This window comes from Loxodonta africana, chromosome 9, assembly GCF_030014295.1.
Source record: "Loxodonta africana isolate mLoxAfr1 chromosome 9, mLoxAfr1.hap2, whole genome shotgun sequence".
Classification (NCBI taxonomy): domain Eukaryota; kingdom Metazoa; phylum Chordata; class Mammalia; order Proboscidea; family Elephantidae; genus Loxodonta; species Loxodonta africana.
The window spans coordinates 109,397,168-109,413,902 of NC_087350.1; the positions used below are offsets into that span (position 1 = coordinate 109,397,168).

At 38.9% G+C, this 16,735-nt stretch overlaps 1 protein-coding gene across 1 annotated transcript; it reads left to right on the forward strand.

Annotated features, from left to right (window-relative positions):
- The first annotated feature begins 14,705 nt into the window (after positions 1 to 14,705).
- DMAC1 (distal membrane arm assembly component 1) lies at positions 14,706 to 16,163 on the forward strand. The gene is made up of 2 exons (XM_003407680.4): positions 14,706 to 15,029; positions 15,808 to 16,163. Exons 1-2 carry the CDS (start codon positions 14,756 to 14,758, stop codon positions 15,870 to 15,872), a joined length of 339 nt encoding a protein of 112 aa, XP_003407728.1. The 5' UTR covers positions 14,706 to 14,755; the 3' UTR covers positions 15,873 to 16,163.
- The last annotated feature ends 572 nt before the right edge of the window (positions 16,164 to 16,735 follow it).

Here is a 16,735-nt window from a genome sequence, read left to right on the forward strand (position 1 = left end):
TCACCAGCTTGACCTGACACTGACACCTTATCAAGTTAGGAAAGTTACATTTGTCATTGAATCTCAGTCTTTCTAACCTCAACCTGAAAAGATACCTAATACAAGGAGAGGCTTTAGTAGAATCCAGCAGTCCATGACCTGAATGACAGTGTAAAATCTTCAGTAATCTTTATAATACAGGTAATATGCAAATAGGACTTTGCTATTTATACATTAATAGTACTGTTGAATTACTGAATGCACTCTATATGCCAAGCAGTGTGTAAAGCACTTTATTGACATTATCTAAGCACAGCAAAAAAGAAAAAAAAAAACAGTATACAGATGGAAATCTCAAATTACAGTTAAGAGACGCCTCACTGACTAGGACAGTGCCACAGTATGGAGGCCAAGAACGGGTTCTAGAATCCAAAAACCTGGATTCAAATCCAACATTTGCCCTTTAAATTAAATGATCCGTAATGCCTGGTTTCTCATCTGTTGTAAGTCATAATGGACTCGCGGGCACACAAGAACAACATGAACATAACAGAACAGATGCAGGGAGTCTGGCATAAGGTTGGTTGGGTGTTACTATTATTTTTTCAGCTCCTCCACTCACTAGAGAATTGTCTTGGGCAAACTACCTAACTCTTCCACAACTTCACTTTCTTATCTGTAAAGTGGGGATAATAATACCTATGTCACTGTCTGATTGTGAGTATTAAATTCAATAACGTGTAAACTGGAGAAAACTACAAGCCTTTTCATTCATATTATCACCTCATTCTCTTCCCTTCTGCCATGTTCCTCCTCCTGGTAAACCATCGTAAACCACTAGGTTATGCTCGGGATGGAAACTCTGGAATAAATTAAAATTCCAAGAAATTCGTGTATTTTATCATTAAGAACAGTTGTCCCCCTGGTGCTATCTTTCCTGTGCTTCACAGCAGCAGCTGCCCCAGAGCCATCTAACTTGACAGTATCACGCCACATGGATTAGTGTCAGCAAACCTGAATATGCAGTGGGCTACTGGACTTTGGGGACCCATCTCCTTCTCTGCTGATTTACTAGATGGTGCAGAACAACATTCCCAGGTGTTCACCCATGCAATAAGCACTGGGCCTGAAAGAGATTACAGGAAGGCTCAATATGAGTTCCTTCACATGAGAGTAATAAGGAGCAAGGGAGTAGGAAGGTACTCTGTTAAAGTGAATGAGTATTAGGAGAACTGAAATCATTAAACCATTTTTTGCTCACAGTTCTTAAGGCTGGGGTGCGCTAACTTGAACGTGAACAGCTTTTCCGCCTCCTTAACTGCATGTATACATTAGACTTTTCTGCATCAAGAAGATTCTAGACATTATGAAGTGCCGTTTCTTGAAGAGAAGCCAAGCTATTTATTCCTCATCTAATCGATACCAGTATCCAAATCAAAGGCAATATGCTGTGCTGCTTAACAGCCCACACACAATTCCTTGACTCAATGAACGTAAACATTAGTACTAGGCTATTAGAGTGGCTGATCTTATAAGAGTAGAATTTACTTAAATATCATTTCATGTGACATTTTTTCTTTTTGGATCTGGTTAGAACGAAATACTTCAAAGAGTCAACAGCAGGAAACTGAATCAATGTGAACATCCAGGCAGCATGCTAGTTAACATTTTGCATGATGCGCACATCCTAGAGATAAGTATACGTACAATCAGAAGTTGAGGAACCAGTAGGAAATTATTATAACAATTTTTAATATGTCTCAATTTTTAAAGTCTTTAACACTAATTTGCAGTTTTTTTTTTTTTTTAATTTGCAGGTTCAACTGATGTATTGCATTGGGTAAATCTGCTACAAAAGATGTCACTTTGTGACTAAGGTGCACCTGACCCAAGCCATGGTCTTTTTAATTGTCTCATATGCATGTGAAAGCTGGACAATGGATACAGAAGACTGAAAAAGAACTGATGCATTTGAATCATGGTGTTGGAAAAGAATATTGAATATACACAGACTGCCAGAAGAATGAAAGAATCCATTTTAGAATAAATATCAGAATGTTCCTTAGAAGCGAGGATGGTGAGACTTCGGCTTGTTCACTTTGGACACATCATCGGGAAAGAGCAATCTCTAGAAAAAGACATCATATTTGATCAGCAAAAATGACAGAAACCCTCAGTGAGAGAGCTGACACAATAGCCGCAACAATGGACTCAAACACACCGATGATCACGAGAACGGCCCAGGACCAGGAAGTATTTCATTCCGTTATACGTAAGGTTGCCATGCACTGGAGCCAGCTCAACAGCAACTTACAATAACAACAACCACAACTACATAAACAATTTACTACTAGTAATAGCGTAATATGAATAATATATGAAGCAACTTCAAGCAAACTGCAAAACATTTTACCAATATTACTTATTACACCTCTTAATCCTCGGGACGATGGAGTCACTGATATTTCCATATCATTCAGTGGTCCACATATTAATCTTTCAAGGCTCAGCTTTAAGCATTCCTTCTCCTAGATTCAACTCTTCTGCCTCCATCCAATTAGAAATAATCTCTTTCTTCCTATATTCTTATGACATTTTCTTACTACCTCTGTTATAATGTTTATCACAGTTTAGGGTATTATATTTATTTATGTTTACACTTAGCTTCTAGATAAAATTTCAAACACCTGGAAGACAGGTTCCAATCTGCTCGTCTTTGTGCGAGCTACCCCACCTTCCCCCACTCCTCCACTAGGAGTTTGCACCTGCCAAAAAGCCTCTTGCTGTCAATTCTGACTCATAGCAACCCTAAAGGACAGAGTAGAACTGCCCCCATAGGGTTTCCAAGGCTGTAATCTTTATGGAAGCTGACTGCCACATCTTTCTCCCACAAGTGGCTGGTGGGGTTCAAACCGCCAACTCTTGGTTAGCAGCTGAACTGTTAACCACTGTTCCACCAGGGCTCCTTGAGTTTGCACCTAGTTGGTATTTAATCATCATTTTTTTAATAAAATGTTTTAATGTGGTTGGTAGTTTCACTTAAAAAAAAAAAAAAATTGCCATCTAGTTGATTTCCACTCATATTGCCAAAACCAAACCTAATTCCAACTCATAGTGACCCTACAGTTAGATATTAACTATATTGCTATTTATTTGCTGATCCCCAAAGCAACATAATTATGTTCCCACCTCATCCCTTATAAAAACATATGGCTATCTACCATGGACACCACAGCCATATTTAGTGTGTGCCTTTCTCTCAGCTACACAGGCCATTCCGTCCTGTAGTTATGCTGTCTGTGGTAAGTGGCAAGTGGCGCTTTTCCCTAGTGAGACGGAAGTCAATAGGCTGTATTTTACTGTGACAGCTGGGCCATTTGACTTGAGCCTTATTACACTTGATGGTTACCTTTAGGGAATGTCTTTTTCAATTGTTTATTTTCCAAGCCTTTTGTGGGTTCAAACTACAGAAAACAAAAGAGGAACACTGAATTTACTAATGCGCACCCAGAATATGGAAAGCACTTTATCAAACGTAAAAGATAAAAGATAAGGGCCCAAGCGGATATTTCAGTCTAATGAAATCCACAGATATTTACTGAATAACAGTTAGGTACGAGGTCTTAGGCTAAACTGTATGAGAATGATACAAGCGTGAATAAACTCTAACAGTCCACTCATGAAAGTGGGAGTTATACTTAGGAAATAATAAATACACATGTGAAAAAAAATGAAATTATCTAAATTACTTAAAATGAAAGGCAATACTGTTAAAAAAAAAAAAAAAGAAGAAAGAAAGAAAAAGCCAAAAATACTCAATTTGGGCAAGGGTTAAGTAAGGGTACTCATTTTAGGAAGGCAACCGGGCTGTACTTATCAAGACATTTGTGAGGCATCAGTGGTTCTGCGGTAGAATTCTTGCCTTCCATGCAGCAGGCCAATGCACCTCACGCAGTCACTTCACTACCCGTCTACCAGTGGAGGCTTGTGTGTTGCTGTGATGCTGAATCGGTTTTAGCAGAGCTTTCAGACTAAGGCTACGAAGAAAGGTCTGGCAATCTGCTTCTAAGAATCTGCCAATGTAAACCTATACATCACAACGGTCTGACCCACAACTGACCATGGGAATGGTGCAGGACCAAGTAATATTTCATTCCATAGTGCATGGGGTTGTCATGAGTCAGAGTCTGACCAAGGGAAGCTAACAACAAAACAAGATATTTATTGATTTTTTCATTGGGAGTACTATTGGTATTTCAGGCAAAACAATATTATGCAGGTCTGTAGTAAGCATTTTCAGAGATTTAGTATCCTTGAACCTGGGACAGCATCATTGTGACAATCAAAAATTTGTATTTCCAAATGCCCCTAGGTTATTTCCCTCAGTTGTGACTATCAGTCAGAATAGGTACAGTAACAAACAATTTCAAATCTAAGGGACTTAATACAACAAAAGCCTATTTCTTTCTCATCCTACATATCCAAAGCAGGTCAAGAGGAGTATTCTGCTCATTATAATTAGCAGGGACCAAGGCTGGGTGGGACAAATGGTTAAGCATTCAACTATTAACTGAAAGGTTCGGCACCCACCCAAAAGCACCTTGGAAGACAAGCCTGGCAATCTGCTTCCAAAAGGTGACAGCACACATGGGGTCACTATAAATCAGAATAGACTCAACAGCTACTAACAACAAGGCTTCAAAACTGCACCGTAATGTGCACGATCTGCAATCACTATGGCAGGGGGCTCACACAAGGGTGTGTTGGAGAGAAGAGACAACAGGCGAAGACACTGCAGCTGCAGATATCAAGAAAAAAAAAAAAACAACTCATTTCCATTGAGTTGATTCTGACTGATAGCAACCCTGTAAGACGGTGTAGAAAATACCCCATAGGGTTTCCAAGGAGAGATGGTGGATTCCAACTGCTGACCTTTCGGTTAGCAGTTGAGCTCGACCAAATACAATTCTTGAATGTGGGAAGCACACCTTGAGATGTAAAACCTAAATCCCTAGATTCCATAGACCTAGTTTTGTTCCATAAAGAAAAGAATGTAGCACTAAGCAAGAAGACCTATCAAGAAACAAAAAGCCAACCATCTCTGTGGTAGTAGGTAAAACAAAAAAAAAAAGACTGAATTGGAAAATCCCAAAAGCTTCCTCTTCCGTTAAACTTAGGGGAAGAGATGACTGAATGAATTCACACAACAATTCCTGAACCACTACGATAACCCTGTGCCTAGCACTTGGCTCCATCTCAGTTCTAATGTAGACCTTCTTCTAGCTGGGAAAACTCGTCCTTTCAAGATGCATTAAAAAAGAAAGAAGAAGAAATAAAACAGGATTACACTAAGAAAAAAAGTAAAGAATGGAAAAGAAACAAGAAAAATAAATGGTTGATTCACTGTAGCACTCAGAAAAATACTGTCACGGAGCATATAAAAATATGACCAAACATTTTTCCCTGGATCTCAAAAACTTAATGAAGCAATCAACTCGATGAAGCAAGAGCTCGAAGTACAAGTATCTTAGAGAACTGGGGAAGATAGAACATGAGCTAAAGAAAAACAGTGGAAGAAAAATGAAACCATCACATTTTTAAGGATAAAAGTGTAAGCATAGTAAGGAACAGGATAAAAATAATAAAAGAAAACAAATGAAAAGGATCCATGAAAAAATAAAAGGTACAACAAGATATATAATTGCTATCCTTGAAGAAAAATAAACAAATATGTAAAGGGCAGGCCTGTATTGGCAAGAGGGCAAAAGGGAGAAGTGATGTAGAGATTACTCCATGAGACCACATAGGTTCCCAGGGCACAGGAGAGAGACTACAGCACGTCACTCTCCCCTGGCGCTCCCCTTCATGTGCAGCAATGCTGCATCCTACTGTTTTTGAGCTACCGTCCGCCCCAAGTTCTATGCAAGTAATGGAAGATTCCGCAAACATACTTATAAACAAAGTAGAATAGACTGTTACCTGCTGGGAAATATGCAGAGGCTATTTCTTGCCACAAAAAGGCAGACATCTTTACGAATCCATGAGCTGACATGGTCTGAACATACCCATTTATTATGGGAATTAGAAAGAGGTTGTCACAGGAAGCAGCTCATGCCCACTCAGGGGAGATGGAAAAGGCAAACACACATGAAAGAATGAAAGTTCAGCAGGACATGGACAAAGATGTAGCTCATCTTCAGGCATCTCCCAACCATCTACTGTAGAATTTAAAAGCCCAAGTCCCTTTCTTTCTCTGAAATAGAAGCCCTTCACAGACATACACCCGCAGAAATTTAGGGGGCCTTTTACAGGCACCTGTTTTTTACTTCAAAAACAGAATGAGCCAGCAGAGCCACGCACTGGCTACAAAGCCCCAAAACATGATCAAACACTTATAAACAAGCAGATAACGAAAACCGTCTCTCTGAAGAGGCATGTAGAGTTCCTTGTGGCCCAGAATGAGTAAGGAAAGAAAATAAACAAGAAAAACTGGAAGGCTAGTCTTAAAAAATGGAGCCATATGTAGATGCTGATTTTGTAGGGAAAAAAATCAGAGTTATAGAACATGCCATCACATTTAAAAACGTCGACAACCTCATCAACCTGGAAAAAGTTCACGGCAAATAAAGAGAAATTCAAGGACATGCCAACACCCAATCTTTTTTCCTTGAATTTCCATCTCTAGAAATTCCTCTCTTGGAGGTCCTTGAGAATATCCTGGAAGATCTTTAAATAAAACAGAAGACTATGTGAGAGTTAAGGAGGAGAAATAATATAGTTTACACACAACAACAAAAACACACTGACCACCACCAAGGACAATCCCGGAAGTCAATCATCCGTTGGCACTTCAGGAGAAGAGGCAGGTCCACGGTTTAGGAAACAGTCACTGTGAAATATACAGCATATCTGATTTGCTGACTCAAGCCAAAGATTCTAGACTTCCTGAACTCTCAGAGATGCAGTTTATTCTACTACTAACCAAATGGCTATCTGGAATACCTTTTTCAAGAAACAATTATTTTTATTTTTTCAAGGTAATAAGTGTATAAAAATATGCTTCATGTAATGCAATTAATTTGTAATGTCATAACATACAACACAACACCAAATTTTAATAGGAAAGCCTAGGGTTCCTTGTATGCATTTGCTATGCAAATTTTATTAATTCATATGAGGTGTGTAGGTTACATACTTTTTTACATGAAACTGTAAGAACCACACTTTGTCCTACTTTGACATAAACATAACCTTAAAACACAGCTTAAATTTCTGTTTTATAATGAAAGAAACAAATTATTAGTTTTGCTCTTTTCCTTAATTATCAGTTTACATAATTAATCAAGGTGTTTTGTAAATTTAACTTCTGTTGTTTGTTATATAGTACATTAATTAAAAATATCCAAAGAATTATCCTTTTGCCTCTAATTATGAATGAGTAGGACTAATATTTGTGGACCGTATTTGTATATAAGAAATCAAAAAATAATTGTGTGTTTTCTTTTTAATATGCAATTCAGGTACACATATCCCTGAAATAATATATTAAAAGAAAGGGCATCCCTTATGCCTGGAAAAACTGAACTAGAGTAGTCAATAAAGATACATATACTACCTAGAAAAGATGTTATTAGACTTCAATAGTTAAAGAAAAAAAGAAGTGAGGGAAGAAAAAAGATAGAAAGGAAGGAAGGAATAGAGAAAGAAACAAAGATGAAAAGAAAGGACAGGACAAAAGAAGAATCATCTGGGCATCTGGGCAAAAAGATCTAGTCACTTACACTGAAGAATAAATTGGTCTAGCTTCATAATTCATTCAATGTCAAAAAATTGCAGAGAAACATCAAATCCTTCAGAAAGAAAGTGTTGTCTCAAGAATATATTTTCCTATCTTAGTCTAGGCTCCGTAGAATGTAGAGTCCGAGACAAAGGCTCAACCCTTTCATCATCACTGGGATATACATACAGTTGCCAACCTGCATTTTCTGCCTCTCAGGTTTCTTGGGAGGCTACTTTCCCCACTAAAAGTATTTGCAGCCCTCCAGTGGAATTTGGGTAATGGTGAAAAATGAAACAAACATTTGTTGGTGCAAAATAGCTGGGGTAGAAAGTTTATGTATGAGGCAGTGCATCCAGGAAGTGTGACTGGGTCAAACTTTTGTTTCTTTTGGCTTTTGTACAGCTAAATAAGCCTTATAAGCGTATTTGTATTTGTCTGTGTGATATTTGGAGCCCTGGTGGTGCAGTGGTTAAGAGATTGGCTGCTAACCAAAACACTGGATGTTTGAATCCACCAGCCACTCCTTGGAAACCCTCTGGGGCAGTTCTACTCTGTCCCATAGCATCACTATGAGTCAGAATCAGCTTGATGGCAATGGGTTCAGGTGTTCGGTTTGGTTATTTTTTGTGTCATATTTGGAAAATGAGAGGTGCCTGATATAACAAAATTGGAGGTGCCTGCAATAAATTGTGACTCCCAGGGATCACTGGGGCAGATTTCATTCCACAAATCATGGTGCCAGGGTACCACTGGATCAATGGGAACATGTATTCCCATGTAGTAGTTCTCCAAAGGTATTACCAACCACAAATGTAGACACAGTCCATTAATCTGCATGCATGCATTCCACTACAGAAAACATACTCCATCAACAAAAAAATTCATAACACAGAGAAATTCAGTTATTAAAGGGTTTAATCAAGTTTACCGCATTAGTTTCCTGTGGCTGCAATAACAAATTATCACACACTTGGTGGTTTAAAACAAGAGAAATTTACTCTCTCACAATTCTGGAGGTCAGAAGTCCAAAGTCAGTTTCATTAACTTGAAACCAAGATGTCAGCAGGGCTATGCTCCCTCCCTCTGAAGACTCTAGGGGAGAATCTATTCCTCGCCTCTTCCAGTGTCTGGAGGCTGCCTGCATTCCTTGGCCTGTGGCCACATCACTCTAATCTCTAATATTGTGGTCACATTGCCTCCTTTTCTTCTGTATAATCTCCCTCTGCCTCTCTTACAAACACTTGCGATTACATTTAGGGCCCCACCAGGTAAGCCAGATAATTACTGCATCTCAAGATTCCTAATCACATCTGCAAAAGCCCTTTTCCCATCTAAGCTCCACAAGGATAATGAAGAAATTAAAGGAATAGTAAGAGACTACTCTGCTCAAGTCGATGCACATAAACTTGAAAATTAGTATGATGTAGATAAGATTTCAGAAACGTATAATTTACCAAAATTATTTCCAGCAGAAAATCTAAACTGACTTCTGAAGTATAAACAGGGAAAGATGTCAAAGAACCCCTCCTCCCCAAAATGTAATAATAAAGTACCTGAACTAGACAATTTCACGGAAGAATTCTACTAAAACTTTTAAAAAGCAGTTAATTCTAAGCCTTTAAACTGTTCCAGAGTGCAGAAAAAGAAATAATGCTACCAAATTCTTTCTACGAAGTCATTATAAGAGTGATCCCCAAAATCAACAAGGATTGCACATAAAGAAAACTACCAAGCACATTTCAGACAATAACAAGAATGCAATGACAATTCAGTATTAGGCCATATGGAAAGCAATAGCCTTCTTGTATTCAAACCACAAGATATAATAGAAGGAAAACCCTCATTTCGAATAGCAACACAAACGTGAAAATGTCTATAAGGAAATCCATGCAATCATTATGAGGACGGCTTTAAAATGCTACAGAAGGAACACAAAAGAAGATATGAACAAAAGGAAAAACATTCCACATCCTTGGATTGGATGACTCAGTATTACAAGGATGTCAATTTTTCCTAAATCAACCTACAATTTTACTACAAGTCTAATAAAGATGTCAGCGGCACTTTGTTAGAATAACCAAGCTGAGTCAAAAGTTCATATGGAAAGATAAACAAGTAAAAATAGTCAAGAAATGTCTGCAAAAGAAGAGTAACAGAAGGAACCAGTCTTCACGTAGTACACATATTACAGAGTCTTGGTAATCAAAATAGTGTGATACTGGCCCATGAATAGATAGATATCAAGGAACAGAATATGAAGTTCAAGAATAGACATAAATATATATGGCATTTTAGTGAAGGTGGCATTACAAATAAATGGAGAAAAGATGGATTATTTAAGAAATAAGTGTAAAGAAAATTGGGTAACCTCTGAGAAAAGAAAATCGGATTCCATTCCTGACACCTAATAGCAGGATAAATTCCAAATGCATTAAGGTTTTAAGTGTTAAAAGAAAAAAAAAAGTTCAAAATGGCAGGAGAAGCCATAGAATGTGAAAGATGTTTCTAATTATTACATGAAGCCCAGAGCTATAAAAGAAGAAAGATTGACAAATTTAACTACATGTTTAGGAAACATTCACGGTAAAAACTAGCAAAAGCCGAGTCAAAAGACAAATATCAATTTGAGGGAAAATGTGAACTTAACGCCACAGACAAAAGATCAATCTCCTTAATGTATAGTTTCTAGAAATCAATGAGAAAAAGACCATCCAATAGAAAAATGGGCAAAAGACATTGACAGTTCACAAAAAAGGAAATAGGAATTGCCCTTAAACATACATTAATAACCTCACTCATAATAAGAGAGGGAATATTACACCAGTTTTCACCTATCAAATTAGCAAAGATCAAAAGTTCAGTAAGTCACCATTTGGAGAAATAGCATGGATAAGGAGTCATTCCGTACTCGTTGGTGAGACTGTAAATTGGCATTTGTATGGAGGGCAACTTGGCAATGTCCATCAAATTTATGAATATCATATACTTCTAGAAATATACTCTAAGATAAACTCATATGTTTGTGAAATGATGGGTGCACAAGGTTATTTACTGTGGCACTGTTTGTAATACTCAAAGAGTGGAAGCAGCCTAAATGTTCATTAAAGTCCATCAATACAAGACCAGACGAGTATTAAAAAACCCAACCAAACCGTTGCCTTCAACTTGATTCCAACACATAGCGACCCTATAGGACAGAGCAGAACTGCCACACAGGGTTTCCAAGGAGCGCCTAGTGGATTCCAACTGCCGACCTTTTGGTTAGCAGTCGAACCATTAATCACTGTACCACCAGGGTAGAGAATAGGACATCCATAAAATGGAATACTATGGAGCCATGCAAAACCACAAAGAAGCTCTTTACATACTAACTGATATGGAAATCTCTAAAATCATTAGAGGAAAGAATACAAACATACACAAAAACAACTCTGAAAAATCACAAAAGAAACTGTTAACTGGTTGCATTAGGGAAGAGGAACTGGGTGAGAAGAGGAAGTATGAAGGAAATTTTTTAGCAAATACCCTTTTACATCTTTTGTATTTTTTCAATTTATAAATAAATAGGGTTGACCTCCTCCTCCTATTTCCTTTCCCAAAGATGTACACGTCTTCTTTCAAATACAGCTTTGCTTACTTTCCCAGGCCTCTACGCTTACCTAACTTTAGACCATTCTGTTTCATTCACCTCAAGAGGTGTCTTAAGGTTTCCAATAATTTTCTAATCAAAATCTTGTTAGTCTACTTCAAGTTCAATATGTGCTATGTGCCATTTTAGGAGATGGGTTCCACTGAAGCCACTGTTGAAATCTGGAGGCATGTCACAATAAAATGGAGTCCGTGAGTGCCGCAAATGTTTAAAAGCTTGACTGTAAACCGAAAGGTTCGAGTTACAAGTCTACCCAGAGGTGCCTCAGAAGAAAGGCCTGGTGATCTAGTTCCAAAAAATCAAACCTTGAAAACCCTATGAAGCACATTCTATTCTCACACACATGGCATTGCCATGAGTTGGAATTGGCTCCACAGCAACCGGATTATCACAATAAAATAACGACAAAGCTTGAATCATTCATGCGAGGCAATCGTAAGAGGACAAACGTACCTTTTGCAGAGTACTTTCAAGAGACTGAGGTTAAAATAAAATCTTGCCTTGTATTTGTAATGTGTTAAGGGCTACTTTAATATTATTTGGAGAATTAAGCATATCCTCTCTTGGAATTCTTAACTGTGAGAAGTGTGCTAAAGAAGGTAAGCCTTTAGATAAATCAAGAGTGACTAAAGTTTTATCTCAAACAACCATGGTCTCCTTGGAGATGTACAAGCCCATTTTTTGAGATGTGAGATAATACTGGAATTTCTATTTATATTATTTTATCTTATTCTTATAATCTATAAGTTAGTATATTAATACATGATTTATAATTAATAAATTAGCATGCACAAATGCTAGTGTGTGCTCAATCTTATTTTATTCACAGGAGGGGATAATCTAAAAATGTTTATGACCACTACCAAAGGATAATTTTTTTTTTTCACATAAGGAGGAATTTCATGAGCTACAGAATGTTCTCACCAGGCACAGTAAGAAGCAGCAGCCATAAATTATGAATTTTTAAATGAAATATTATTGAATATAGCACTTGGCAAAATGCTATCTAAAGAAAGATTCCTAACAAATAATAGGATTTCCAAGTTAGACAAAAAACTCAGAGATCATCTAGTCCAAATCTCCTTATTTTAGACACGAAGTAACTGAGGATCAGGGAAAACAAATATTTTTTCCAAGTCACATACCTGGCTCATAGTGATAGAACCAGGTATAACAAAAAAAAAAAAAAAACCCACTGCCGTCAAGTCCATTCCAACTCATAGTGACTCTATAGGACAGGTTAAAACTGCCCCACAGCTTTTCCAAGGATCGCCTGGGGGATTCGAACTGCCAACCTTTTGGTTAGCAGCCATAGTTCTTAAACACTACGCCACCAGGGTTTCCAGAACTCTGTCTTAGTCATCTAGTGCAACTATAACAGAAATACCATAAGTAGATGGTTTTAACAAAGAGAAATTTATTTCTTCACAGTAAAGTAGGCTAAAAGTTTGAATTCAGGGTGTCAGCTGCAGGGGAAGGCTTTCTCTCTCTGTCGGCCTTCTCATCAATCTTTCCCTGGACTAATAGCTTCTCCTCCACACAGGGACCCGGGGTCCAAAGGACACACACTGCTCCCGGCACTGCTTTCTTGGTGGTATGAGGTCCCCTACTCTCTGCTTGCTTTCCTTTCCTTTTACCTCTTGTAAGATAAAAGGTGGTGCAGTCCACACCCCAGGGAAACTCCCTTTACTTTGGATCAGTGATGTGACCTTAGTAAGGGTATTACAATCCCAACCTAATACTCTTTAACATAAAATTACAATCACAAAATAGAGGACAACCATACAGGGCCTAACCAAATTGATGCATATTTTAGGGGGACACAATTCAATCCATTACACAGATATAGAACCCAAATTTCTCAAACATCTGTCTTTATACTATACAACATATGGATATGCCTGTGAATAATGAAATGGGGAGGATCTTTGAAATTAAGTAGTACACCAACCCAATATTCTCACCACTTTTCTATTTACCCATGTCTTTTTATTCTTACCTTTTTTTAACCTTCCCAAAATCACACCCCATTTTAGAAAGTGCAATAGGGAATTTATTTTTATCATGTTAATTTCTCAAGCCAATCTAATGGGAATAATTGCAAACTAGATGTAAGTTCTGTTTTTTCCCATCTCCTCTAGCAGAAACAGATTCCTGAACCCTAAATGCCTTTCTCACCAGTAATCCTCTGAGAAAAAAAAAAAAAAAATTTTTTTTTTTTTCACACCAGCAAAAGAACTAGGGATTAGACCCAAAGAAAATGAAAGGTGAAATGAGCTAGGGGTGGATGATAAAGAAGTTGAATTGCAAGGACACAATCAGAATTGAAAGGCCATACTTAGGGGATAAGAATGTAAACCTGCGAGAACAGATCCTTATTAACTTCTCAAACCCATCAGTCTGATTTTGGTTTGAATTTTCTCCAGGGCTCTAAAAGCAAAAACAATACCATGAACATGACCAAACTGGGAGCATATCTTTAAAAAAGAAGTTAAAGAGAAATTGAAGGCATTTATCCAGATAATTCAAACTATGTTTCAACGCCGTGATTACATTTGTGTAGACCATTCATAAAATGTACAGCTAGTGTTTGACTCTATTCAAGCAGAGACATTAGTTAAAACAATGGGCCATCAAGTCATTCCGACTCACAGCAATCCTATAAGACAGAATAGAGCTTCCCCGTATGATTCCCAGGCTAGTAACTTTACAGGAAACAGATCACCAGGTCTCTTCTCCCGGGGAGAGGTTGGTGGGTTTGAACTACTGACCTTTACAGTTAGCAGCCAAGAGGCTTAACCTGGGCCACCAGGGCTCCTTGCCATACATGTAACTGAATTATACCTACCAGGTTGGGCTGTTTGGAAGGTTAAAAGGCAAAATGCTGATAATCGCTTAGCAAAGTGTCTAGTACATGATTAAAATAGAAAAAAAATTTTTTTTTTTTTAAGTACATGATTAAGCACATATAAAAATGAACACTTTTGAGTCACTCACCTCCAGAGGGGTGAGGTGACTTGCCCAAGGTCTCATATTTTGAGCTAGCCAGGAAATTTAGAAACCCAGACTTCTCCTCCAAGGAGACTGAGAGTGAGACAATTAGGGAGTTGGCCAAGTCAGAATGCTTGAGATATGGAGCCTCTGGCAGTGGGTTTGGACAGAGCCAAACCCACCCCTGCGCATGACCTCCATTTTTTTTTCCCCCTTCCGAGCCAAACAGGAACTACATTTCCCATCGGCCCTGAGGCAGCTTCCGGCGCAGCACGCCGGCGCTCTGCTTTCCGGCCACAGCTTTTACGTTAGTTGAGTCCGAAGGCTTATACGGCTGAGGCAAAAGTTTCCTGAACATGGGTTCTGAGGTGTCCCGGCCTCTGGACCGGGGCAAGGTCGCTGAGCCCCCTGAGGTTACTGCTCCCGCCAAACCCGCGCCCCTCTCCGTACCCGGAGCGCCGACCCCTTCGGCGCAAGGCCAGCTCTTTAATAACTGCTGGAGCTGCCGGGTGCTCTCTGGGTCGGGGCTGATCGGGGCGGGGTTGTACGTGTACGCTGTGGCGCGAAGGCCCATGAAGCTCGGATATGCCCCAGGTCCACTCAATATTACACAGATGGTCGTCGGCATCAGTGAGAATCGGGGCGCGGCCACGTGGACTTGGGGGTGGTGGGGGCACCCCAAACGGTGTGCGCAAGGGGGAAGGTTGTTGAAACGGCTTTCTTTTTCTTTAATTTCAATAATATTAAAAACTCGTCTTAGTTTCTATTTAATCTTTATGTCAGCTATTAGAGCATTAAAGTGAGATCACGGTATTCCCATTTTACTGCTGAACAAACCAAGTCCAGAGTTTATCCTGTTCAAGGTCGGGCAGGCAAGAAATGACAGCCGAGTTTTGAGCCTAGGTTTATCTGGAACCAAAGCCCATGCGCCTTCTGCAAACCCTGAAGAAAGCCTAAACGAGGACACTTTGCCTTGGTTTAAGAGCTTGGGATCTAAAGTCAGATCTCAGACGTGGTTTCAAAGCCCTCTTTGGTACGCTGCTGGGAAATGGGGCCCAGAGTCCTTATCCGCAGCAATCTTGAGTGATTGTCACGAATTCTAAAAAGTAGTGATTCAAGCCAGTTGTCTGAGTAGATTTTTAGGTTTCAGATTTCTTACTGTCTTAACCAGGCTGCTGAGATAACATCCTTTTGTTAAATTCCTTTCTTGCTTGGAGAAGAAGTATCAGGATGTTTTTTCCCTTAACTTTTTAACTTTTAGTTTCAGTTTCTTCTTGTGTAAGAAAGAGATGATGGTAACTATACCTTCCAGCAGTATCGTGAGGGTTAAATGAGGCGGCATAGGTGAAAGCACTTTGTGCACTAAGGTGCAGCATGCATGTCAGTTACTGGTTCGTTTGTTTCCTAGGCATTGCAACTTGGGGTATAGTCATCATGGCGTACCCCAAAGGGAAGGAGTACCGTGTTGATTGAAAATACCACCAGTGAATTTGTCATCTCCTGTATCCGTCCTCAGGACACACAGCGAGCATGGGGCTTATGGATGTGTATGGACAGACACATGGACAGACTTCAGGCCTGCAGATACTACAAGAGTGAAAAGACAAAGTATGAGTTCTCACTCTTTGGCCAGGAGTGTTTGTGGCCTTCCTCAGGCTCTACAGGGACCAATAAATTCCTCAAAAGAGAGCAGATTGTGTGCCTTACCTGAGGAAGGATAGATAGTTTAAAAAAGAGAAAATGAAATAAACTTTTTAAACAGTTCTTTTTGCTTCGCACATAATTGGGTCAACACCTACTACCAACGTAACCATGGCTAGGTGCCATGCAATAGGCAGAAGTATATGAAGCTTTCTATCTGCGCCCTACTCATGCTTTGCAAGGCAGTTGCAAATCCATCACCTTATGAGAGCTTTGTAGCTACTCCCACATTGTCTTATTGAAAGTGAGCCTTAAAACACAGTCCAGGTAATTTTTGTAGAGTAATTCAGCAAGTTAGCGATGGAACGAGGACTGGCACTTGAGTTTCCTGGTCTTACAGAACTGGGATGGTGCCAAGGAGGCAAAACTTACCCTTATGAAACAGAAAATCATAAAAGTCAGCCTACAGTAAAAGACTTAAGTGCCAAAATATTTGAGAGAGATTTGAAACCTCTTATAATAATTTTTTTTTTTAAAAAGGCCACGTTGGTTCTTTTTCTACAAGCACTAGAAATGTTTCTCTGATGGAATCGAGATGCTTTTCAGATAAGAACTGAAAACTTGACAGTTCTAAGTGAAGCCTGTGCTTCTGCCAGTCTTTTTTTTTTTTTTTTTTTCTTTCCCCTTTTGCTGAG

Coding starts and splice junctions, on each gene's coding strand:
- DMAC1 (XM_003407680.4), top strand. CDS start 14,756: ATGGGTTCTGAGGTGTCCCGGCCTCTGGACCGGGGCAAGGTCGCTGAG. Junction 15,030..15,807: donor ACAGATGGTCGTCGGCATCA/GTGAGAATCGGG, acceptor TTTGTTTCCTAG/GCATTGCAACTTGGGGTATA.